Genomic DNA, 26426 nt, shown 5'->3' on the forward strand with positions numbered 1-26426 from the left:
GTCATTCTACTCCAGACATTCTTCCTTTTATTTATTTATTTTTTTAATTTTTTTCTGTCCCAAGTAATCCACTGCCTCAGGGCCTTTGCTTGGGTTTGTCGGCCTGGAATACTCTTTCTTCAGATATCCTTACTGTAACTTGTTTCTTCACTTCCTTGTATTGTTCAAATGTCCATTTCTCAGTGAGGCCTCTTGGCTTTCCCCATTGCTCGCCCACCCCTCATCCATTCTCTGTTTTCTCCATCCTGCCCTGTGACTGGAGAAATGACCCCTAGAGACCATAGCACCTGGGCTCTCCTGCCCACAGGCTTCTGGGTGGGTTAGACCCATAGGAAGTGCTGCTGGGAGATGAATGGCAAAAGGAGAAAGATGTTGGAGTTTTCTTACATCCCACCTGCTTGCCCTGGCCAGATAGCAGCTGCATTGGCAGGGGGAGTCCTTCCCCTACTCTCCAGCTCTCCCCAACTCCCAACTTTCAGTGACATCATTTCCTCCCCTTGCCCTTCAGTCCTCAAAGTTCTAAGGCCTCTCTGTTGTTGTTGGTCCCCAGAGCCTCAATATCCCTTTTGATTCTCTGAACCCTGTCCATTCCTCTAGGCTCCTCAGTAAGACTTGAACCCTCTAGCTTGGATGATTCTGTCTCTTCCTGGATTCTGTTGGAAACACCTTCTGGATCACGTTATGTACAATTTCCAACCCTACCTTCTGTCTCGTGTGTTTTTTGATTTTTGTTTTTTTAAGCCGTCTTTTTGCCTATTGCAGGCCTTCAGCTCATGCCCCTGAAATCAAGAGTTGCAGGCTCAGGACACCTGAGTGGCTCAGATGGTTAAGCCTCTGCTTTAAGCTCTGGTCATGATCTCAGAGTCCTGGGATAGAGCCCCGTGTTGGGCTCCCTGCTCAGCAGGGTGTCTGCTTCTCCCTCTGCCACTCCCTCTGCTTGTGCTCTCTCTCTCAAATGAATAAATAAAATCTTAAAAAAAAAAAAAAAAAGTCACAGGGTCCCACCAACTGAACCAGCCAGGTGCCCCTACTTTCTGTCTCACGAATTTGCACTTCCATTTCGTCTTTGTTCATGCACACAGCACGTATGATCTAACATTTACTTACTTGGTTTTTTTCCTCAACCTGGTCCCCCACCCCCGCGCTTGCGCACACACAGTCAGGGAAGGACTGTCCAAGGGTGCGGGGGTGGGGGGAGGTTGCTTGTTTTGTTCACCATTGTATCTCCAGTGCTTGGCACATAGCAGGCTACCAGCAAGTAATTTGCTGAATGAATGAACGAACGAGCGAGCGAGTGAGCGACAAGGGGGAGCCACGGAGGAGACAGCAGCGTGGTCCAAGTTGAAGGCAGAAGAGCTGACTCTCAATTTCTCTTCTCTCCTCTGCCCCTCATTCTGCCCCTCGCCCAGAATGCTGAATGCCCTAGAAGGAGGCGGAAATGAGCGAGTTCAACGGCCCTCCAGCCGGGTGTTTACTTAATTAGGGCTTGTATCTCCAGGCTCGTCTGTGTTTAACGGTCCACTTAATAGCTTCATCTAGTTCCGCGCGGGCTCAGCGGAACCTGGAACCTGCGAGGCGAGGCTAGGCGGAGCCACTGGGTACCATCTGGGGCCTTCCCTGTCACGATGTGCTCCTGCACGCATAGCTAACTTCCCCACGGGCAAGAAAAGCGACCCCTGTGATAGACCGAGGCTAGCGAGGTGCAGAGCTCAGCGAGCTGCCTCTGGCTTTTCCAGTGCATTGTCCCTGGCCAACTCCCAGCCGCTGGGACCATAAGCCAGTTAACCGAGCTCTCCCCTAATACCAGATGCCAATACAAAACATCAGCGGTGAAACTGAAGGGTTACATTTCTTAGTTTGGGGAATGCGAGGGTGCTAAGGAGGACAGAAACCACTCACGAGGCAGAGGACTATTAAGCCAAGATCTTAAAGCAATACCAGGCAATGTCTGGCACTTATTCTGTGCCAGGTACAGAGTTTAGCGTTTTAAGTGTATTAATTAATTTAATCCTCGTTTATATGTATTAATTCATTTAATCCTAGTACTTTAGAGATCAGATGTCTTAATGCATGCAGAACTGAGCCTCAAAGAGGTTATTTCACTTGCCTGAGGCCTCAGTACTAATCATGGTGGAACACCGGTTTGAACGCAGGCGGTATGGCCAGTGTTCAGCTGGAGAGAGGACTACCACTGTCCCAGCGCAAACCGCTTTCCTCTTAGCCACAGGCCTAATGGGTGGAAAGATAGGCAAGCCACCAGGTTGTCCCTAAAGGGCCAAAGAATCTATAATTACAGACTCCAGGCTCCTCAAAGCCTGGAATCTGAGCTGGGGAGAAGGAAGGAGAGGAACCAGGAGGTGTCAGCCTGGGTTCTCAGGGCAGGTAGGGAAAGTAGGGAGAGGCTCCAGGGAGAGGCCTCAGGGAACAGGATCTTTGGAAAGCTCAGCTTGGTGGGGAGAGGGTGTGCAGGGTAGAGGGATTGAGTCTCAGGAGGGTTTCTTTCTCTTTTTTTAAGATTTTATTTGTTTGACAGAGAGAAACAGCCAGAGAGGGAATGCAAGCAAGAGGAGTGGGAGAGGGAGCCTGATGTGGGGCTGGATCCCAGGACCCTGGGATCATGGCCTGAGCCAAAGACAGACGCTTAACTACTGAGCCACCCAGGCGCCCCCAGGAGGGTTTCTGTGTCCGGAGCCCACTTGTGTGTCCTGAAGGGGAAAGCAAGGTCTAAAGTAGAGGGACAAGGGCGCCTGGGTGGCTCAGTGGGTTAAGCCGCTGCCTTCGGCTCAGGTCATGATATCAGGGTCCTGGGATCGAGTCCCACATCGGGCTCTCTGCTCAGCAGGGAGCCTGCTTCCTCCTCTCTCTCTGCCTGCCTCTCTGCCTACTTGTGATCTCTCTCTGTCAAATAAATAAATAAAATCTTAAAAAAAATAAAATAAAATAAATAAAAAAATAAAAATAATAAAGTAGAGGGACAAGGGGTGCTTGGTGCCTCAGTTGTTAAGCGTCTGCTTTCAGTTCAGGTCATGATCCCATGGTCCTGGAATGGAGTCCCACTCCAGGCTCCCCCTGCTGAGCAGGGACCCTGCATCTCTCTCTCCCTCTACAGCTTCCCCTCTACTTTTGCTCTCTGTCAAATAAAATCTTTAAAAAAGTTTTTGAAAAAAGTTGGGGCGCCTGAGTGGCTCAGTCAGTTGAGTGGCTGCCTGCTGCTTGGGTGGTGATCCCAGGGTTCTGGAATCGAGTTCCGCATAGGGCTTCCTGCTCAGTGGGGAGCCTGCTTCTCCCTCTCCCTCTGCTCCCCCTGCTTCTGCGCTCTCACTCATGATCTCTTTCTCTCTCAAATAAATAAAAATCTTAAAAAAAAAAAAAGTAGAGGGACGAATACTAGCTCCTCCACCTTTCAAGAAGGGGTGGGGATGGGGTTCGGTAGGAGAACTGTTTATGTGAGAGGCTCCCAGAAGGCCGCTTGATTAGTACGAAGTTTTCACTTATATTCAGTATTTCAGACCAATAACAGCCTCGTCAAAAAAAAAAAAAAAAAAAAAAAAAAGACTTGGGTGCCTGAGTGGCTCAGTGGGTTAAAGCCTCCGCCTTCAGCTCAGGTCATGATCCCAGGGTCCTGGGATGGAGACTCGCCTCCCGCTCTCTGCTCAGCGGGGAGCCTGCTTCCCACCCCCCCTCCTCCGCCTGCCTCTCTGCCTGCTTGTGATCTCTGTCTATCAAATAAATAAAATCTTTTAAAAAAAAGACTTTTTAAAAGTATTCACATTTTATATAAAGTTAAGAAAGTGTCACATTTGTATTTAATGGGGGAGGGGTTCCCTGGAGATGATGACGCTAATAACCGCGGTCTACTCGCCCCCTTTGGCTCCACAACAGCCGCTGAACTCTGGGGCCTTCTTTCCTAGCCTCCAGTTGTTGGGCTGTGCAATGGAAGTAATGAGTCTTCCGCAAGTTGCTGCAAAGTCCGTAACACGGCCTCTCTGCACTTCACTGCCAGCTTTAAGCCTTACTCCTGTGTCCTCAGCGGCCTGGCATGGGAGGTGGGGAGAGAGGCAGGGGGCAGCCCCCGCTGTAGCCGGCTGTGGGGCGTCCACACCCGGCCTCCATCAAAGCTTTGGATAACAGTGCCTTGGGGGAGTATGAATGGGGCGCCTCTGTTTCCAGTCGGGTTCAGAAGCGTCTCCACTTTTTTCTCACTGTAGCTGCAAGGCACAAAAACATTTTTCTTCGAGTGCTGCGGAGACTGAGGAGCGGGGTGGTTTTTGTTCTGTTTTTAACCTCGAACCCTGAATCTGTGGAACACAGCCTGGCTCCTTGCGGGTAGCAGTTCCGGAAACGCCCGTGGGCATTTCAGAATTGCTGCATTAACGCGAATACAGGCGTGTATCGTGGGCGTCCCCACCACGCCTGCGGGGGCCCCACCTGCGAGGGGGCGGGACCTGCGGCGCCGGACCAATCAGCACCCACCTGCGCTCACCTGGCCCCCACCCCCACCCCGCTAGCGCCAGCGGGCAGAGGCGCTCAAAGGCACCGGGAAAGCTTGGCGAAGCACTGTCCCAAGGAGGCTGCTGCTTCTTCGTCCTTCGTTCTCCAGCTATGGAGCTCCCTAGTGGGCTTCTCGCATCCCTCCTCCTCGTCCTCCTCTTTAAGGTACTCCACTGCCTTGCCCCAGCCGGAGCGGTCCAGCTGGGCGGGTCCGCACGCGTCGGCGGCGTCGAGGGGAGAGAGTTGCTGGGCTACTTGCGGCCAAGGTGGCGGAGCAGAGCCCCGCGAGGGATATCGGGCCGGGTATGCAGAACCGGGCACGCCTGTGACCCAGCCGTTCCTTTTCTCCTCTTCCCTCAGGCGCAGGTTTGCTGGCTGCCTTGCGTGGCCTCCGAGCCGTGCGGGGCGGGCTTCGGGGAAGCTGAAGTGACGCTGGTGGCTGGAGGCGCGAAGGTGGATCTGGGCCAGGCGCAGAGCAAAGGTAAGACCTTCCTCGAGGTATCCCGATGGAAACGCGGGGCCGAGGGTCGCACGTGGGCTGCTGCAGTGGTCCGCGCGAGGGGTGCCCAGGCTGGGGCGGGGGGAATTTCTGGCGACGCTGCCTCCGCCTCGGGTTTGGAAAGCATCTCGGGGGTTAGCGTGGGGGTGGATGGCGGACAGAGAAGGATGGAGAGCACAGCGCCGTCCGACCTGCAACTCCTCCTTGCCCCGCTGCGGCGGCTTACCTAGACCACCTTCGGGGTGCGGGGCGGCTGAGTTCCTCACCCAGCCCGGACGTGGGAAGCTCTCCCCCCACTGGCCCCCGCAAAGGAATGCGTCGTCCACATTCCTCCCCCAACCCCCGCGCAGGTGTGGGGATGAGCCGTGCCCTGGGCAGCCCCCTTCGCCCCTCTCGGGCCCCCTTTGTGTACCGTGCTTTGTGTCTCCGACGGACAGACCGGGTCTGTTTCTCTTCTTCGTGCTCCCTTCCCCCGCCCCCCCCTTCTTCCCCGGCAGCTGGAATGCACTCTTAACCCTGCCCTTCCCGGAGGGCCTGCGCCCCTGCAGCCTGCGTGGAAACTGGGTCTGGCACACCTGGGCTGGGGCCATCACGCAGTGGGACACCCCTGCCCCCCACCCCCAACTTGGGACTGGAATGTTGGGGGAGTGGGGAGGGGGTCCCAAGCCGGAAGGTCTTGAGTTGAGGATGCGGTGGATGGGAGATCAAAGAACATTTTTGATCATTTAGTATACTAGTCGCCCCACCCCCACCAAAGTTGAAAATCTTGAGAGCGGGGAGTCATTTTGGTGCGGAGAACCAGTGCGTTATGAGACCTGAGCAGCTGCGGGCTGATGGGGGCCTCTTTTCCCTCTATCCAAGACGGGACAGTGGGGGTTTCTACACCCATCAAACACAAGTTCTTAAACAGAGGTGTAACCCAGGATCCTTGGGTCGGGGTTCCAGCGGATCCCTAACCTGTGAAAATTGTTTAAGAACTTGTGTGTGCATTTTTCTGGGAAGGGGATCTACAGTTTAGGTGGCTTTCAAAACAATTAAGAACCTTTGCCACCTAGCCTATTTCTAATGCCTTCATCAGCAAACCCCTCACCCCAGGTACAAATTACCAGTTTGAATGTAGAAGTACTAATGCCTAGGGGACAGAATGGCTCTCCTTTGTTCCTTCACAAGAGGACTGGGGTCTGGAGTCTGTGGGAGACTTTTTTTTCCCTTTTCCCAAACAACCTTGCAGATTGACAAAACAATTAACACCCTGGCTAGGCCAGGCTCCTTAAACTCTGGGCTGTAGGGAGCCAAGCAAAGGCATTAAGAGGCCATGCCTCATAAACTTTAAATTCTTGCGCATGGGTTTATTACTGACTGGCTAACAAACTGCAACTCAGCCATCCTGTAAAAATGTTAACTTGGGCAGGGCCCCAACTCCAATTCCGGCTCCCTGAGGAAGCTTTATTGCTAACCAGACCTCTGCCAAATCTGTACTCCTCCCCCGCATTGTCAAGTTCTCCTGACTTCAGTCTCATGGCTTTTGAGTGTTGATTGTGCCGGATCTTTCTTACCGAAGCAAGAAATATCATATTAACTGTCACTTCGCTAAGCTTGGGGTTGTTGGGGGGAAGCAGTTATCAGGTTTTCAATTTCACCGTCCGGTTGGCACGTGTTTCCTGGTGATGTCAGGCATTTTAAACCTTTTGAGAAAATTCTGCTTTCTTGGATGTCTGCTTTATGGTTGTGAAAATGGTGGGTTCATGCCAAGAGCACACCTGGGTTATAAAACAAAGAGTGGGTTAATGTGCTTAGCTAACCTTGAGCCTCCCTGCAACATGACTGGTCCTTACAGTAGTTTTCCTGTGAAGTAGGCTGCTGCCTTCTTTCTTAAGTAAAAGCAGGTTTCTGGGTCCAGTGGGTTCCAATAAACTGACATACCCTAACAAAAAAATATTGATATTTCTCTTCTTAGTCCTCAGCTGCTGACATCTTTCTACCTCCCCACCTCCATCCCAGCTCTGTGTCTTCTGTGCACAGGATGGATCCAGCCATGTTGAAAGGGTTATCCTGAGGGTACATACAAACTCTCTCGAGTTTGGCCAAGCAGCCAAGTTTTCTTAGTGCGAAAGAACAATTGCCCCTCTTGTTCGCCCCTGGGTTATGAATATCACAGGTGTCTATGAAGTTGAGCTCAAAGAAATTATCTGATATAATTAATACCTTGTTTGCATGTGCACTTTGCTCTTCAAAGCACTTCCACAACTCTGAGCTTGCTTTGTCCTCCTGACGCTCTCTTGAAGCTGGTAAGGTAACTATTAAACAGCTTGAGCTCTTAATCTCAGAGTTGGTACTTCAGAAAGCCTGTAACCCAGCTCTGCTGGAGGTTTCAAAGGTGGAGACACAGAAGCAGCTTAATGGATTCAATTTTGTAGGCTGAATAGCTCAGGAGCTACCTTGAGGGTCACAAACATGACTTTTCCCTTTGGGTTTAGTTCTGGACACGATACTTCACAGAACACCCAGAAGGTATTTGCATGAACCCTGACAATCTTGTGAAGGTCTGCCTGTTTTACCCATGAAGCCTGAGTGGTTGTCGCTTCACCAGAGGCATTACTACTGGAACCAGCTGGGACTTGAATAGAAGTTTGTGATTCCTAAGTTCTGTGACTTTTTTCACTACCAGAAAGTGGGAGGTGGGGGAAAGGAAGCGGAGTGTTGGAACGCCAGATCCCACAGACACCAACAGCAACCCCTGTCCAAAGAGCAATTTGTCATTTATTCATTCTTATCATAAGGTTTTCCAGAAACATTCCTGTAGGGAAACTGGCTTAGATACAGTGTCTCGGTGTCTTAGTGATGTGGCTTGGGTCAAGTGATGCTGGGCTTGCCTCCACCGAGGGCAAGAGGTTAATCGAGGGAGGCAGAGCTGGAATGTTCCCCCCAACAACCACAACTGCACAGTCTGTGGGGCTGCCTCCAAGGGTGGTCTGGAAGCAAAGACAAAGAAGAGGTGGGAAGGGGGAATTTGCATGGTATTAGGACAGTGATTAAAAGTGATTGACCCAACGTGGTCATACATCCTTAATGGTGGACAGTCGAGAGAGGCAGCTTAATTACAGTAAAAAATCCATTACTTCATTATGGGCCCTCAGCAGGTTCAACTCACCCTTAGTCAGTGTTTCAGTAAGATTAAAGCTAACCCACATTAGCTTTGGTAGGTAACTTCAAAGTTTCAGTAATGAATTTGACTGCGCATGAATTAACTTCGACATGAATTTGCCTATTTCAACTTGTGTAAAAATTGCCTTTTGTTTTGGGGCCTCCATTCTGGGCCATGCCCTCTATATTTTATTCTTTCAGTAAACATATATTTAGCATCTGCATGTGTCAGGCAGTGTTCTAGAACTACAGCAAAAACTATGGACAAAACCAAGTTCCTGCCCTTGGGGAGCTGATAGTCTAATATTTTTTATGGTTATAATCATCTTGCGAAGCAGGTAGTGGTAACTCTCCTTTGCTGTGAACGGGGATAAGCAACTTGACGTGAGGTCGCTGGGGCCGTCAGAACTGAGGCCAGGATTTTATTTCATTTTAATTTTTAGCTGTTTTTTTTTTTTTTTAAAGTAATATCTATACCCAGCATGGGGCTCAAACTCAACCTCAAGATCAGGAGTCATATGCTCTACTGACTGAGCCTCTCAGTTACCCCAAGGCCAGGATTTTAAATCCAGGGGGATTCCTCGGTGCCCAGTAAATCTGCCTCAGTAATGAATATTTGGAAACTAGGGCTAGGGCTTTGAGCCCAGCTGGCTGCCTTCCTGGCTCAGCAGTGGACTAGGGGTTGGTTGCTGAAGCCTGTTGCACATCACCGTTAGCTTGTGCCTGGGGAGCAGGTCCCAAACCTCTCGTCTCCCCACCTCCTCACATGGCACTCTGTTCCTAGGTTACCCAGTGCAGGGTGCCCTCGCCTCCCTGCCGTGGGTAAGGAAGGCATTGCTTACTGAGTTTCTAGGGCTGGAAACTATAGCTCTGCACAGCATTTGGAGGATAATGGAGGAGGAGGGAGAGAAGGACCTTCCCTGCTCAAATCAGTTGAGGCTTTAGTTCTGAGGCTGAACTGTCTCCATCCAGAGAACCACTGTTATTAAAGAATAACATATATGGAGGAAAGTGCCCAAATCATAAGTGTACAGCTCAGTGATTGCCAGAGATTTGAAATACCCATGTAGCTGTACCTAGATCAAGAAACAACATTACTGGGGAGCCTATTTGGCTCAGTCAGTTAAGCATCTGACTCTTGATCTCAGCCTATGTCAGGGTCGTGAGTTCAAGTCCCATGTTGGGTTCCATGCTGGGTGTGGAGATTAGTTAAAACAAACAAACAAACAAACAAAACAGCATTACCAGCACCTCAGATGCCCCTTCCTTCCCATTCTCTATTCTCCCCACCAAGAAAAGCACTGTCTTGACTTCTCATACCATAGATTAATTTGCCCATATTTGAATTTTATGTAAAAGAATCATATATCCTCTTGGGTCATTATACCTTGTAAGATTCTTCTGTATTTCTGGAGGTATTGTAGATGAGTATCAGTGTCCTGTAGCATTCCATTATGTGCTGATTCTTCTATTGATGGGTATTTGAGGAGTTTCAGATTTTGGGTTATTATGACTAGTGCTGCTTGAAGATTATTGTTCCAGTCTTTTGATGAGGAGTCTTGGTATACACTGTCTGTTAGGTACATACCTGGGAGCATAATTGCTGGGTTAACTGAGGATTACCTGACAATCTCAGTACTAGGGCTGTGTACTGAGGAGTCAGCTTTTGTCGGTCGTGAAGGAGCAGAGTCTCTTCTGGATTCTACCATCCCCTCCTCCAACAGTGTCCTCACCAGACCCCTTCCGGATTCTTGATTTTCAAGAGACAGCAAGTCTTTATTTTGTCTTTGGCTACATCCTTTGTGTTGGGAGAGAAATCCTTCCCCTTTATTTTTTTTTTTTTTAAAGATTTTATTTTTTATTTATTTATTTGACAGACAGAGATCACAAGTAGGCAGAGAGGCAGGCAGAGAGAGAGAGAGAGAGAGAGAGAGAGAGAGAGAGGAGGAAGCAGGCTCCCCGCAGAGCAGAGAGCCCGATGCGGGGCTCGATCCCAGGACCCTGGGATCATGACCTGAGCCGAAGGCAGAGGCTTTAACCCACTGAGCCACCCAGGCGCCCCAATCCTTCCCCTTTAATTGTCCTTAAGCCAATCCTTATTATTTTCCCGCCAAATAGAAAGGCAATCTGGAAATGGACCTGAATTTCTTAGGTGAGGTCTTCTTTGTGGGTCATTTTTATCCTGGACAGTGTGTGCGTGGGGAGCAGCCTCCTCAAATGGACATGGTGGTCAAGTCCAGCTCCTCTCTCATTATGGAGGCAATGAGGTGTCTGAGACCCAAGGACAAGTTGACTGGTCATGAAGCCAACAAATGTCAGAGTACCTACTGGGTGTGAGATGTTCAGAGACGACACAGACTCATAGCTCGTTAATGTCAGTGAACTCCTCAACTAGAGGCAGAAGCAGATCAGCTACCAGGAATTTTAATTGCGAATCTGACTTTGAACAGTTATTTACTGAGCACCTACCAAGTGCCAGATATTATTGTTCCAAGTTCTTCGGTTATGTTGGTGAGCAAAACATGCCCAGAACCCAATCTTCGTGGGCCATTTTCCTGCTGGTGAAGGAAGACAGACAAAATAAGTTGTGTGTGTATGTGTATAATGTAGTATATATAACATAGTATATATAATAAGTGTATAGATACTATATAGTATATGTTCTATATATATAATATATAACATGTTATATAGTCACATGATCTGAGTGGGACATAGAGAGAAAAAAATATGGAGGCACATAGGAGGGCTGCCAACATGTTCTTAGGGGGACTTGAAGGAAGTGATGTCCAAGCTGAAGGCTGGGGAAGAATTATGCAAGGGGGTTCAGGCCGGAGAGTTAGCAAAGGGGTGTTCCTGGCAGGGGAACAATATGGGGGTCAGTAACTTAAATATGTTTAGTCTGGTTGGATTATGGAGTATAAGGTGGGAAGAGGCAAAAGGCAGGGTCCAGTCCAGCTTGGAATGTGTCCCACCCCACCAGAGAGGCAGGAGGGTGTTTGGGAAGGGCAGATGGGGCTGAAGTCCCAATTGTGCTCTCCTGGCGGCCAGAGTCTCTGAAGTCTCCTCTGGAACCAGGACCCTGGGCTCCACCTCCAGCATCCCCCCTTCCTGCCTCCCCTTCCCAGCTTTCCCCAGACCCAAGAATGTTGTAAGTCTCAGTCAAATTTTCCCCCTCATTTCATTTAGTTACCTGTCATTGCCAGGCAGCGGGGCTACCCGGCAAGGAAGGGCTTCCAAACAAACAACAACAACAACAAAGCAACCTAAATACCATTTACCAAGAGCTTACTGAGTTCTAGAGACTACACTATGTACTTTATGTAATAAGCCCTTTTAATCCTCCTAAAAGCCACCCCTCCCCACCGTGGGGGGACGGGTGTTGAATTGGCTTCATTTAACTGAATAGGAAACCCAGGCTTGCAACTCTGCAACCTGTCCTAGGTCACCCAGATAGTAAATTGTGGAATTAGGATTTGAACCCAGGTTGGTCTCCCTAGGTGTGAGATACTAACCACACTCCTAAGTATTAGAGACGGGACCACGTTGTGAGTCCTGGCCACAGTCAAGCTAGAGGAAGATTGGAAATAGTTAACTTCTGACCCAAGGGCTTTGAATTCCTGTTCCCTCCACAGGCCTCTGTTAATCACCAGGAGCTGGAGTTGGGGGGAGGGGGCATTTCTATCCAGGACCCCTGGCCTCCTCTTTAGGATGTGGGGGGATAGGGCTCGTTCAGATACCAGGCCTGATAGCGCTCTCACTGACAGTTCTCAGCAGAGAATCTGCTTCTGGCTGGTTATCTTCTACTTCTCGGCATCCCCGCCCCCACCTTCCTGCCCCCTCCCCTGCCCTCAAGGACTCCCCCTACCTTGTTCAGAGTGGAGGAGCTTGATACACTCTGCCTTTCTCCCCTCGCCTCAGCCAGATCTGGTCACCCTTCCCGTTTGGGGTCACTAGAGCGTCAGTGGTCTGCAAATTCCTCAAGCTGACGGAATCCTCTCCAGGCTATGGCAGCCGTGATCCTGCTAGATTTCCGGGGTGCGGGATGCTGCTGTTCTCTCAGTAAACCAAAATGCCTTATCCTGGAGAGAGAGCAGACAGACATCTTCCTTTTTCCCCATGCCTCACCTTGGAACTCACAACTCTTGACTCTTCTGCTGTCTGACATCTAGGGAGAGGGCCTGAGAGCCAGGAGGTGGGCAAGCTGGTGACTTCTTCCCCATCGTGAGCACCTCTGAGGCTACACAGAACCCCAGCGAGGGCAGATCTGTTCTCCACCAGACCCTAAGGCTTGATCTCAAGGGCTGGATGGGGAGATGGGGCCAAGGAGGCACAGTCCCAGGCTTTCCTTTTTCCTCTCAGCCCCAGAACTCCAGTTTTTGCTTAAGAGCACATATGATTAGGTCCGTGTTACAGCTCTTTTACCAAGAAAACTTAGAAGTAGGTTGATCTGGCCCAGAGTTCTGATCTCAGGATCTCACATCAGCTTGAGGAAGTCTTTGCTCCTCTGGAATTAACTGTGTACAAGATGCATATGTATTTTTCTGAGAAGGTTCTGCCCCCTAATTTGGGAAATGTAGCCTATTCCTCGCTGTCTCCCCAACCCCCTCCCTGTCCCCAGCTCAGGTGCATTCGGTTCTTCAGAGTCTTAACAAACCCAGTGCGGGGCACAGGCCTGATGGCGGACGTCTGGGCAGTGGGAAATGGGGTTCTCAGCCAGGTTTCTCAGCCTTGTCTCCTGTGGCCGGAGGCAAGTCACTCTGCTCCCAGCTCCTCAGCAATGAGGCTCTGACTCTGTCCTGTGTGTGAGACGTGCCTTCATGTCCGTGGAGCTACGAGGAGGTGGACTGCTGGTTGGTCACTAACAGGGCAGGACTGGAGCGCTCTGCTCCTCTTCTGGGTGCCTTGCTTAAGGCTGGCTGCCTTCTCACAACGAGTCCCATCTTGTCGTAACTTCAGGCCGAGAGGAAAGTCAGCTCCTTGTGGGCTCCTCATATACAAGCCAGAACAAGATGCGGGGCCCACACCCTGCCCTCTCCTTGTGGAGTCTGCCTGAGCTGGGGCTTCCCACCAGGGCTGCTTGACCTGTAATTTTCTTGTCTTTTATGGTCTTTTTCCGCTTCCAGAATGCTCCTGCATTCCCCAGCGGGGACTCAACTACACTCCAACTGGTTTACTGGTCTTTAGCCCCTGAGTCAGTAGTTTGCAAGCTTGGCTGAGTACCAGGCTTGCCTAGGGAGTTTTTCATTTCTATCACATCCCCCTCCGTAGGTACTACTGATAATTGTTTATGTAGGGTTGGGCTGGTTGGTTGGAATTTTACATTAATACATAAATACATGTTCACTGTAGAAGACAGTGTTTTTCAATAAACTATGTAATGCTTAGTATGTGACAGGTAACAGCTCTTAGCGTTTCATATGTATTAGCATGTTTAATCACCATAATACCTCTTGGAGTAGGTAGTATTATTATCTCCATTTTCCAGATGAGAAAAGAGACCAGAGAGGTTAAGTAACTTGCCCAAGATCATACAACTGATAAAAAGCTTGGGATTCAGATCTAAGCAACTCAGGCTTTAACCACTGAACACCACTGCCTCTGAACAGAACCAAATCAGAAACACAGGAAAGTTTTTCTCTTCCTCAGTTCTCCTACCTAAGGATAAGCACATCCAGTGGTTTAATGTGAATCTTTGTGGACCTTTTTCTTGACAAGAAATTTATGTGTGCATTCAGGAATTTTTAGAAGAAGAATTGGGCTATCTCAAGCATATAAACATTGTAACTTGCTTTTTTAACTTAATGAATCACAGGCATCTTTCTCCATATTGTTAAGAACACATCTATCTTATTTTTAACAGTCTTCTACATGGTGGATATACTATGATTTATTTAGCTAAGCCCTTGTTTTTATCTTTTACAGATGTGGAAGTGGGGAGGAGCTAACATAAAAATTGTAAAGTGTTTGGATTTTCAGAAACCTAACTATCAGGAATCACCTTATTAGGAAAGACTGTTGTAGAAGGATGATCACATGAATTGTTCATCTTAACCCCATTCACATAAATTAAACTTTTCTGTTTGAATAACACCTTTAAGATGACAGGCTTTGCAGTTAATAAGGTTACTATGCCATTTAAAAACCATTAGTTTGGGGGCGCCTGGGTGGCTCAGTGGGATAAGCGCCAGACTCTTGGTTTCTTTCTGCTCATGTCATGATCTCAGGGTGAGGAATACGGGCCCCATGTGCACCCCCTGCTCAGCAGGGAATCTGTTTCTCGCCTCTTCCTCTCCCTCTCTCTCAAACAAATAAATCTTAAAAAAGCATTCGTTTTTCACAGTAACCATTGTTTGATGACTTAATTATCTGATTGTCTCAGAAGCATTTGAAGTCATCAAAAAATTGAAAAAATGTAAGCTGCTTAACTCATAAGTAAACTGTAAAATCTCAGTGCTTGCATCCTTTTCCTTGGGTGTTGAGAGTTTGAAAATGTGACATCCAGTCAAAGCAAAAATGGAAATTTTCTCAGTTTTGTTAGATGTCAAAATCTAGTTAGCAAGCATTTTGCTAAAGAAAAGTTGGTTTCCTTTTTTTTTTTTTTTTTTTTTAAGATTTTATTTGTCAGAGAGAGACTCAGCATAAGCAGGGGGAGCAGCAGTAGATGGGGAGGCAGGCTCCCCACTGGAGCCTGATATGGGACCCCATCCGAGAATCGTGGGATTATGACCTGAGCTGAAGACAGACACTTAACTGACTGAGTCACCCAGGTGTCCCAGTTTCCATTTTTTAAATATATATTTATTTATTTATTAACAGAGACAGGGGGAGAGGGAACACAAGCAGGGAGAGGTAGAGAGGGAAAAACAGGCCTCCTGCTGAGCAGGGAGGCTGACATGGGGCTCCATCCCAGGATCCTGGGATCATGATCTGAGCTTAATGACTGAGCCACCCAGGTACCCCCGGGTTTCCATTCTTGAAGAGGATATTCATTTATGATCTTCTTTTCTTCCAAGCAGTGCTTATGGACTTTTTCTTAAACCCAAGTAACGCTGTAATAAACAGTATTGTAGAGGACAGTTGCATGATTTTTTTTTTTTAAGATTTTATTTATTACAGACAGAGATCATAAGTAGGCAGAGAGACAGGCAGAGACAGAGAGAGGAGGAAGCAGGCTCCCCACGAGTGGAGAACCCAAAGCGGGGCTCGATCCCAGGACCCTGGGATCATGACCTGAGCCGAAGGCAGAGGCTTTAACCCAGTGAGCCACCCAGGTGCCCCCAGTTGCATGATTTAAAAGATAAATTCTTGAAAACCTCAAATAATTCATAACTCTCATGATTGAAGACTTATATTCTCATGTGAATATATGTGAACTGTATGTATTTGGGGTAGGGAAGCTAGAGCAGTGCTTACAGTTCACTAGTCTCTACAGTTGTGAAATTATGTGACTTTACATTATTTGGGAGATTTGCACTTCTTCAAACTTTGCATACAAAGTGCAACTTGAATATTTATGGCACCATTTCAAATTTCTACAATTGAAATTTGCGTAAGGTGCAAGTATGTTATAATGTGTAGAGTGCCTGAGCTGGAGTTGCAGAGTGCTGGGGTTAAATCTGTCTAACTAGCTGTGGAAACTTGGATAAGTTGCTTAAACTCTGTGCCTCAGTTTCCTTATCTGTAAAGGGATAATGATGGGAATCTGATAAGGCTCTAGTATATATTTAATGCATTAGTATATGAAAAAGCCTTTAGTAAATAAATAAATGTTTAGGTGTTAGTGGTGGTAAAGTAGCAGTATTCTTACAATGGTAATAGTTTGTATACGTATTTCTTCAGAATGGAAGCAAAACTGCTGGGTCACAGGACTTTCATATTTGGCTCAACATTATTGAACACCTACTTTGTATCAGGCACGGAGCTAAGTATTGAGATACAGTGATAAGCAAATTCTAACATAGTCTTTGCCTTTGGGCACTATTGAGAGTAGTAAGGAAGATAGACAATTAGATAATAACAAGTAAACATACAATTACAGTTGTAATAAATTTTGTGGCAGTTACATAGAGCTTCCCTGAGAAAGTAACTTGCTTTGGGATCTGAAAGATGTTAGGAGTTAAATGGGTAAATTGGAGCAGGAGTGTAGAGAGACACTGTTTTGGGGGTGGGCAAAGGTCCTGTGGTAAGGGGGTTATGCTGCATTTAAGAAGAGCACTAACGTGGCTAGAGAGTAGAGTCAGGGAAGTGGCTAGAGAGTGGAGTCAGGGAACTGAGCGCATTAAAGATTTTGTTATTTATCCTAAGAACAATGGCACACCATTGATGAGTTTCAAACAAGAAAGTTGGTCATCTCATTTTCTCAAATGTATGATTTGTTGCACTTTAAAAGATCCTTTTTTTTTTTTAATGGAGATTTTCACACTTACTAAAGCTAAATATGATGTGGTATGTACTAAAGAAGTGGGCGTAGAGATGAAGAGGCATGAATCTTGGTGACTGGGAAAGGGAGTCTGGATGGAAGGTGATGTTGCTAGCTGACCATATGTCAGGCACTGTGCAAAGTACTAACTCATTTAACTGAGTCAGCTATTATTAACATCATTCAGTTTTATAGGTGAGGAAACAAACTTGCTGAAAGTTGGTGATGGAGCCACAGTTTCATTTCAGCCCAGGTAGTTTGAGCTGCTTCTGGGACTCAGATTTTCGTTTGAGTAGCTGAGCACATGATAATGTCATTCGCTGGGGACCTTGGAAAAGGATCATATTTGGGCCAAAAATAAATATCATAGATTTGCTTTTCAACAAATTGATTTCAAGATATCTTTAAAACATCCAGGGCAGGAGCGCCTGGGTGGTTCAGTGGGTTAAAGCCTCTGCCTTCAGTTCGGGTCATGATCTCGGGGTCCTAGGATTGAGCCCTGCATTGGGCTCCCTGCTGAGCAGGGAGCCTGCTTCCTCCTCTCTCTTTCTCTGCCTGCTTTCTGCCTACTTGTGATCTCTATCTGTCAAATAAATAAATAAAATCTTTTAAAAAAATTAAAAAAATCCAGGGCACCTGGGTGGCTCAGTTAAGCATCTGCCTCTAGCTCAGGACATGATCCCAGGGTCCTGGAATGGAGCCCCACTTGGGGCACCCGGGACGCCTGCTTCTCCCTGTCTCTCTGATGTTCCCTCTAGTGTGCGTGCGCTCTTTCTCTGTCAAATATAAATAAATCTTAAAAAAAAAAAAAACGTCGAGCGGAAATACTGCATAAGCAGACATGACAGATACATGTGTTCAGAAGAAGGATCTGGATATTTGAAATCTTGATAATAATATCTTTTGAAGTGCCCTCAAAAAGCCATTCCAATTTAACTACTTTGGAGAAATAAATGAGACAACTAGAAACTTTTAAAAACCAGTAAACTGCCTCCCTGAGATCATCTTCAGAAACTGATTCAGAAGTGATGGGTGGGCTGGAAATAGGATATCTGGGTTTTTGAAAAAGTTCTCCAGGTGAATCATTCAGCTGTGTTTGGGCACCAGTGCTTTTACCCAACAGACCCTTAATTGCTGTCCCAGATATCCCAGGGTGATCACTAGGATCTCTGTTCTGGTCTTGGAGGGTGGGAATCCACAAGCCAAGCAGCACACCTCATGCTGAACTTTGAGTCAGCCCTATTCCAAACTCCCAGGGTGCTGTGGAGTAAACCCAGCTTGGGTTTTTCCCTGAGGATTATAAGGGAGGACCCAGCTCCCAAGGGTAAGGAGGAACCTGAGTAATGCAGTTCTTTGCAAAAAGTTTTCAACAGAGAGGCAAAAAGAAATCTCCAGGAAAGAATTGCTTTCTCCTCAACAACATGGGGTTATATAACTTTTCTAGTAAAGGGGGAAGGGGATCTCAACATCTCATTCTGATAGCAGATCGAATATATTTTATGGAAAAACTGGAAGAAAGGCAGAATGGAAGCCTACCATCCATAAAGGACCTCTGTCATTTCTTTCTTTTTTAAGATTTTATTTATTTATTAGAGAAAGAGAGACGAGCAGGGGGGACCAGCAGAGGGGGAGGCAGGCTCCCCATCGAGCAGGGATTCCAACTCAGGACTCCATCCCAGGACCCCTGGGATCATGACCTGAGCTGAAGGCAGACGCTTAACGGACTGAACCACCCAGGCGCCCCCCTTTGTCGTTTCAAATGAACATTTTCACTAGATCTTTCTGGGCCATTTCCTTAACCAAGTGTTCGTTGACTGATCTGAGGGGTAGGGCCAGAGTTCACTGCTTCAGGGCTCCCCCTCTAGTCCTGCTCTTTTAACAGTCCAGCTTCATGGGCTCCGTGCTAAGGGCCCCCTGAAGCCTCGAGGGCTCCCTCTGCTGGAAGCTCCAGGTCCAGGGGGAGCGGTGCTCTGAGCGGGGCCATGTGGGAGGTAGAGCGACACCTGGCAGCAGTCAGGCTGTGTGAAGCCACTGCTGCACAGCTGGCCACTTAAGAATGCCTTCCGCCAAGCCTTCGGCTCCAGCACCGTGCTTGACTCCTCGGCCCGGAAAAAAGGTGATCTGGTGGTGATGAGTCATCACAAACACCTCCATGGCAGTGAGTCTGCTAGCTCTGCTCTCAGCTTTGGGAGAACAAGAGTCTGGGTCCTCTGACGACAGCCACGCAGGGGCCTCAAGAGCCTTATCTCCCAGCAAGGCACTAACTGCCTTCTGGGTCAGTGAACCCCTTGGCTTCCCAGCCTGCCGCGTGGACTCCCCGGCCCTACCCCTCCCCTCCCCCCGCGCCAGCATCCTTCGCTCCCACTCCCTCTCCCCGGGGAGCACCTTCCTCTAGGTCTTGCTCACTGTCCATCATCTGGGGTATCTTCTCCCTCTGGGAGAGTCGGTTCTAGGGAAAGCTAGGCCACCTTCCTGGTGCCAGGGCTCAGCCCCATTCTCTTTCTGTCTTTGTCTTTTCAACCCCCTTTCCCCTGTTCTCTTTTATAAGTATAAAAATATTAATATTTTATGTTTTGTCTGTAAATGACTGTTTTGTGGGTTGCCTGGCTCAGGCAGAAGAGCGTGCAACTCTTGATCTTGGGGTTGAGTTCATTCCCTTGGGTGTAGAGATTACTAAAAATAAACTTTTATAAATAAGTAAATGGCTGTTTTGTGACCTGGCCTTTTTTTTTTCCCCCCCCCTCAGCAGAGCAGAGTTTTTCCTTGATAGATTTTCTTTTTCTTTTTCAAGTATTTATTCATCCAAGTAATCTCTACACACAACATGGAGCTCAGACTCAGGACCCTGAGATCAAGAGTTGCATGCTCTTTGGACTGAGCTAGCCGGGTGCGCCAATAGGTTTTCTTTTTTGATATTTGTTTGTTTGTTTGTTTGTTTGTTTAAAATTTTAGTTATTATTTGACAGAGAGAAAGAGATCACAAGCAGGCGGGGTGGGGGGCATGCTCCCTGCTGCGCAGAGAGCCTGATGTGGGGCTTGACCCCAGGACTCTAAGATCATGACCCGACCCAAAGGCAGAGGCTTAACTCACTGAACCACCCAGGCAGCCCTCTTTTACGATATTTAATGCTGTATATGAGATGTTTGAGTGACAGTAGCACACGTAATTATTTTTTTGAAAGTTAAGTTGTTGTGACTGACTTATTTTTTTATACAGTTTCAGCAATAGTTACGGATATCCTTCTTGTTACGGTTTTGTCCTCCCTGGAATGACTTTCTGGCACAATTCCTAGGTCACATGGCTTGTTTAAGCCTTCTTGATTGTTACAAGGTGCCAATTCACACTCCCCCACCCCCTGGCAGTATATAGCAGCACCTGTTTCCAAAGTACTCCTCAACACTCATTCTTTTAATTTGTTTTTAGTGAACTATTTTTCTATATGTAGCTTTACTTGGGAAAATGCCAGAATCTTCTTTTTTTTTTTTTTTTAAAGATTTTATTTATTTATTTGACAGAGAGAGATCACAAGTAGGCAGAGAGGAAGGCAGAGAGAGAGAGGAGGAAGCAGGCTCCCTGCTGAGCAGAGAGCCCGATGCGGGACTTGATCCCAGGACCCTGAGATTATGACCTGAGCCGAAGGCAGCGGCTTAACCCACTGAGCCACCCAGGCGCCCCCAGAATCTTCTTTTAAGGCAGTTTTGTATTACTTACCCAAGCAACTTGTTATCCCAGCCCATTAACAGAAAGTGGTAGTAGTTATAAGCACGTGTTTGTTTGCTTCATGAGCTAGATGTATCCCTAAGCCAAGCCAGAATGAGACTTGTTTGTCTCTCTTGCATCCCCCACAAGCTACCTTTTGGCCATAATACTTTTAAAACTGATAATATTCTTCCCTTCTAGTTTTTTTTTTTTTTTAAGATCTTATTTATTTATTTTATAGAGAGAGACAGCAAGAGAGGGAACACAAGCAGGGGGAGTGGGAGAGGAAGAAGCAGGCTCCCTGCTGAGCAGGGAGCCCCGTGTAGTACTGATCCCAGGACCCTGGGATCATGATTTGAGCCAAAGGTAGATGCTTAGTGACTGAGCCACCCAGGCACCCCGCTTCCCTTCTAGTTTAAATGCCCAAAGATCAACAGAGGTACTGGCCAAGACTGATCACTTGAAGGACATTTTATTCCCAAAGAGATGGCGGCTTTATTTTGTCAGAACATCCAGTAAAGTTGGACATTGAGACTGTGTAGTACCTCCATGTTGTGGCTGAGAAGACAATCTCCTGCCCTTCAAGGGTGTTCCCTTGGCAGTTGGGAGGTGTCTAGGCAATTCCAATCTTAAGGGCAGGACTGGAATGAGTTCTCAGTGCAGTATCCATCAGTTCTTATGCGTCTGCTTAAGAAGCTTTCTTTTTTTCAACAACTGGGGACTTGACTTTTCTCACCCAACTTTTATCATGGTGCCAGTTTCGGATCTGAGGTCAGGCTTGGCTGAATGGTCTTTAGAGAGAGGAGCTTTGAGCACAGGCCAGGGACTCCCACTTCCATTGGATGTCTTTTTATGTAATGCAGATACACAGAGCTCTGATTATTATTTCTCTAGAAGCAGTCTCAATTTACTTACTCCCTTCCCCCCAAATATTCTAGGAATTGTGTACTAAGGCTCAGTGCCGAAAGCCATCAATTTATATTATAGAAATACCTAACTCTCCATCAGGTTCCTTGGCTTTGTGGTTCAGGATCTCTTGAGTCTGAGGCAGTTAGTTAAATGGCTTTAAGATCCCAGGCGGGTGTGGAAGAACTACGTGTAGGTGTCTTTTCCAGTCTTAAGATCTGAACTGTTGGCCCATGTGCTCACCAGTGCTCACCAACTTGCCCCAGAAAAAGTTTGACACAAGCCCATTCATGCCCCCATGACTTGGCCAAGATGTGTGACCTTGCGGAGCTAGGATACAGTCAGGAATGGAAATCAGCTGACTTCACCAGCTGTTGGAAGGTGGGGTAGAAGAGGATGAGTGATGATGAGACCTGGTTGCAGATCAAGTTCATTTTGAAACCAGTAGTCCAACCCAGGGGTGCCAGGAAACATCTAGGAGGAGGTTGTCATGATCTGCCCCAGGGCTTACCATGTTGTAGCCTCTCCGTGACTCCTGGCTTGCAGAAGAAGCTGCTCATGTTCCTACAGGTGCCTCAGCAGGTTTTCCTGCACAGTTTAGCTGGTCCGTGAGGGGGCCGTCCTCTGCCTCCCCCGTAAACCGTGCAGCATCCCCTATAACACAGTGCTCTCCTAGCGCAGACTGAGCCAGCTCCCTTTTAGGCTCTGTGGTCCTGTGTATCTCCTTCTGGCTTTGGTGCTTCATCCCTCAGGTAAAGCATTTAGCTGTGGCTAACCCCTTGCCCACTTAGAGAGATGGTTTCTCTTTGCTGTAGGGAGAGGACCAGGGTTAGACTCAGAAACCTCAATTAGTTGTGAGTAGGCTAGAGGTGCCTTTCACTGAGGGCTTGCTGTGAGCTAGACCTCATGCTTAGTGTGTGCAAGCTTTATCTTATTTAATCCTCCAAATAATCTTAGGATTTAAGTCGTAGTAATTCCATTTTCAGATGAGGAAACGGCTTCCATATGCTCACACAATATAGATTTGAGCCCAGGTCTTTTAGACTTTAAATCCCATGCTCTTCATCATTTACTTGCCTTTAGGATTTGAAATCTGGTCCTACTGCTTCCTATTTAATGGGGCCTCATGTACTTGCCTTCCCTCTCTGAAGCTGCTTTCCGAGGCACTTCAGTTCCAGGCAGCCTCTTGTTTTCTGGGTTGTCAGATGGAGGCAGTAATATTCACCTTGCAGGTTATTTTCTAAGGAATTGGATAGGAAAGCACTAAGCTGGGTGTCTCAGGCAGAGTGGGTTAAAGAGCATGAGACTCTTAAAGAAAGCCTGTTGCTGCCTGCATGACTCATGGCCCCAGGTTGTTTCCTGTATCCAGCTGAACGCAGGTTAGAGCCGAGGGGGCAGGGCCCTCTGATGCAGCTGGAATACGCAGCCAGAGTACAGGCACTTACATTTGGAGGGCAGGACTACTGACTTCTCCTTGATTGTTGGCACTGTCGTCTCTAATAATAGACGGATAGGCAGCCAACTACAAGTATGTGGAACCGTATGATAATGGAAATGTGCCAGCAACAGGACACTGAAATGTCCTGTGCATTTGACAGGGTGAGGCAGCTTTTGTAGAAAACAAGGAGAGGTTTTCTGTGTTCCTGGCAGCTTTTAGAGTTTGGGGGATTAATGCTTCTGATTGGGGAGGGGGGTCAATCCATTAGCCTCTAGCTCTATAACCGACAGGAAAGGATTGGAGAACTCCTGGTCTTCTTGTTAAAGGAAACAACTAACGGACTTATCTGGCCCCACCCAACCCCTGCTAGCTGAAGACCTTCCCTTAGGAAGAAGGCTGTTTTGAGAATGGGAGGCAGGACTGTTGATTTTTTTTTTTTAATATTTTTTTATTTATTGTTGATTTTTAAAAATATTTATTTATTATTTTAGAGAACACTAGTGGGAGGGGCAGAGGAAGAGGAAGAGACCCTAAAGCTGACATCGTGCTGAGTGGAGACCCCCGCGTGGGGCTCATTCTTGCAACCCTGAGATCACGACATGAGCTGAAACCAAGAGCCAGACATTTAACTGACCACAACACCCAGGTGCCCTGGGACTTGTTAATTTTTTTTTTAACAGCATTTGAATAGCTAATGCATTCAAGCAGTCAGAATTTAGAAGGATATTCAGTAAAAAAAAAAAAAAAAAAAAATCATTCTTTTTCCCTGTCTGTTGGTTTTTCTACCTGTAAGCCTAGTATTTTGGGTCACCTCCTGGAGGTATTTTTCAAATTACAATAAAAAAAAAAAGTTAGCATGTTAACATAGACTATATTGATCTTTGTCTCTTGTTTAAATTAATTGTATGTCTTAGAAATCTTTCCTTATCAATAAGTAGGCGCTTCCTCATCATCTGTAGCTTGTGTGTGTGTGTGTGTGTGTGTGTCTGCAGCTGCGTAGGGTTCTCTTGTATAGACAGTATTGTAATACAGGGTTCATCTCTTACTGGTGGACATTGGCATTGTCTGGGATTTTGCTATTACAATCAGTGCCTTGTTACATAGTTCAGTAGAAAAGTGATTTTGGAGAGGAGGCAGTACCCCATACAAATTTAAAGGTACATGAGGATAGACAGTTGTTCCCTGATGCATCCCTAGTTTCTAGAAGAGTGTTTGGGGACTTAGGAGGTATTCAAGTAGCTCTTGAATCAGCAGCTGTATTGAGGAACCTGGCTTTAGAATCTGAGCACCCTGGGTTCTCTCTCCACTTTCACTCATTAGCTGTGTGACCTTGGGGTATCTTCATCTCTGAATCTGTTTACTGGTGTGTTTTAAGAGTCTGTGTAAGCTTCTGGGGTTCACAAATTTGTGGTGTGGGATTTATCTTATTTGATATTCAAGATGGCTCTATGGCGGGTGCCTGGGTGGCTCAGTGGGTTAAGCCTCTGCCTTCAGCTTAGGTCATGATCTCAGAGTCTTAGGATCGAGCTCCATACTGGGCTCTCTGCTCAGCAGAGAGCCTGCTTCCCCCTCTCTCTCTGCCTGCCTCTCTGCCTACTTGTGATCTCTCTCTGTGTGTCAAATAAATAAATAAAATCTTAAAAAAAAGAAAAGAAAAGAAAAGATGGCTCTGTGAAGTCTAATTTCCATCTTCCAAAGGAGAGAACCTGAATTCCTAATAAGTTGGTTCAGTTTCCCTATCAGTATATTGATGTTTCCAAGTAAGGGCTTTGGGGGAAATAGTTATTTATTTGTTTGTTTGTTTGTTTGTTTATTTATTTGACAGAGAGATCACAAGTAGGCAGGGAGGCAGGCAGAGAAAGAGAGGGAAGCAGGCTCTCTGATGAGCAGAGAGCCCGATGGGGGACTCGATCCCAGGACCTTGTGACCATGACCTGAACTGAAGGCAGAGGCTTAACCCACTGAGCCACCCAGGCGCCCCTTTAGGGAAATTTCGTATGCATCCTTAACACACCTTTAAGGTATGCTGAGTCACCTAAGGAGTCTTAGGTATTCCCTTTAAGCTTTTCTTATTCTTACTACATCAAGGAGCAAGTGTGTTTGGTCCTACTAATCTTGAATTACTCTAATAGCATGCATCTCTCCTTTCAAACCAAGGGAAAGCAGGCCTCAGGCACAAAACTTGAGCAAACAATTGATTCTGGGACCCACAGAATTCAAGTGCCTTACCCAGGATCTCCAAGTAAGTTAATGTCAGTGCCTACAGGGGTCTCTGTGCCCATTAACTGCATCAAAGCAGACCCTGACATGCATTCTGTTCATCAGTCCTTTACTTACTCTGTCATTTAATCCTCACATCAACCCTGTGAGAGTGTTATTGTCACTTTCCCAAAGTCTAGGGCTTTCCTCCAAGTACTGCACTGCCTCACTGGCCATCTAAAAATCAGACTCTCCATTTCCATAGATGGAGAAGGAGAACAGGAAATGGGAGGTGGGGAAGAGATAAGTAAACAAACTCTTGGGTGTATCAGAGAGACAAAATAACCGTAGTGGTTAAGACAATGACTCAGGCCATGGAGGTCTGGATACTGCTTTCTAGCTCCTCTGTTGCCTAGCTATATAAGTAACTTCAGTGAATTCACTTAATCTCTGTTTCTCACATTCTAGAAAATGGTCTTAAATCTGCTTCATAGGGTGCTTGGTGAAGATTAAATTTAAAAATTACTTAAATATCAGCTGTTAGTAGGAATTCAAGAGGGGAGGGATTCCTGACTACTGAGAGTGGTACAGGTTGAATTGGTTTGTTAGGTCTTCTGAAACAAAGTAACCCAAACTCAGGGGCTTAAGGAGCAAAAAATAAGGCCTTAGCAGGTTTGGTTTTGTTTGAGGCCTGTCTCCTTAGCTTGTGGATGGCTGTCTTCTCTCCTCCCTCTGTAACTGTGTCCAGATTCCCTCCTCTTAGAAGGACACTAGCCATCCTGGCTTGGGCCCCACCCTAATGGCATCATTTAAACTTAGTCACTTCTTGAAAGGCTTTGTCTCTGCATACAGTCACATTTGGAGGTACTGGGGGTTAGGACTCCAATATATGTGGGGAGAACAACACAATTCATATTAAGAGAAAAATCTGACAGAAAAAATTGTTTATTTATTTATTTTAAGATTTTATTTATTTATTTGACAGATATCACAAGTAGGCAGAGAGGCAAGCAGAGAGAGAGAGGAGGAAGCAGGCTCCCCCTGGAGCAGAGAGCCCGATGCGGGGCTCGATCCCAGGACCCTGGGATCATGACCTGAGCCAAAGGCAGAGGCTTTAACCCACTGAGCCACCCAGGCGCCCCCTGACAGAAAAATTTAAAAAAGAAGTTGCTGGTAACTGCACTCATTGGAAATTTTCATTTCCTTCTAGTCTTTTGAAATGTGCATTGTTGCATATATTCCTTTCTACAGTCTGCTCACTGTCTTTCACTTCATAGCATAAGAACTTCCCTAGATAACTTAAAAACTCTGCTATAACTATAATTCTGCATACTTGCATGAATAATCTGTGGAGTAAGCGTTCCATAGATTATCTAACCATTGCCTATATTAAGGTGATTTAACCTTTGTGATATAGCATTTCTGGTCCTTGTAGCCCTCGGGCAAAGCCAGAATCCTCAGAAGATGGGTCTCTACAGCTGTGTGCAGGATGTGAAGGGCAGGGTCACCCTGGGAGTCTTGCTGCCTCCAGGACCCTCTGGAGCTGATTCTGGCCTAGATCCCTCCTTCCGCTCCTCCTGGCCAAGCATGTCACAGGCCACCACTCTTCAGTGGGGACCTGGGGTCT

At 47.0% G+C, this 26426-nt stretch overlaps 1 protein-coding gene across 2 annotated transcripts in view; it reads left to right on the forward strand.

Moving 5' to 3' along the window:
- CDH3 (cadherin 3) overlaps positions 1-26426 on the forward strand; it is a 67010-nt gene that overhangs the window by 16529 nt on the left and 24055 nt on the right. Inside the window, exons 3-4 of one of the 2 annotated variants that reach the window (XM_032325207.1) lie at positions 4505-4656; positions 4852-4972. In XM_032325207.1, coding sequence (XP_032181098.1) covers positions 4505-4656; positions 4852-4972 — 273 coding nt within the window. Of the gene's footprint in view, positions 1-4398; positions 4657-4851; positions 4973-26426 lie in introns of those variants that run through there. The other variant, XM_032325206.1, reaches the window with a different exon arrangement.

Source organism: Mustela erminea, chromosome 19 (genome assembly GCF_009829155.1).
Source record: "Mustela erminea isolate mMusErm1 chromosome 19, mMusErm1.Pri, whole genome shotgun sequence".
NCBI classification, from domain to species: domain Eukaryota; kingdom Metazoa; phylum Chordata; class Mammalia; order Carnivora; family Mustelidae; genus Mustela; species Mustela erminea.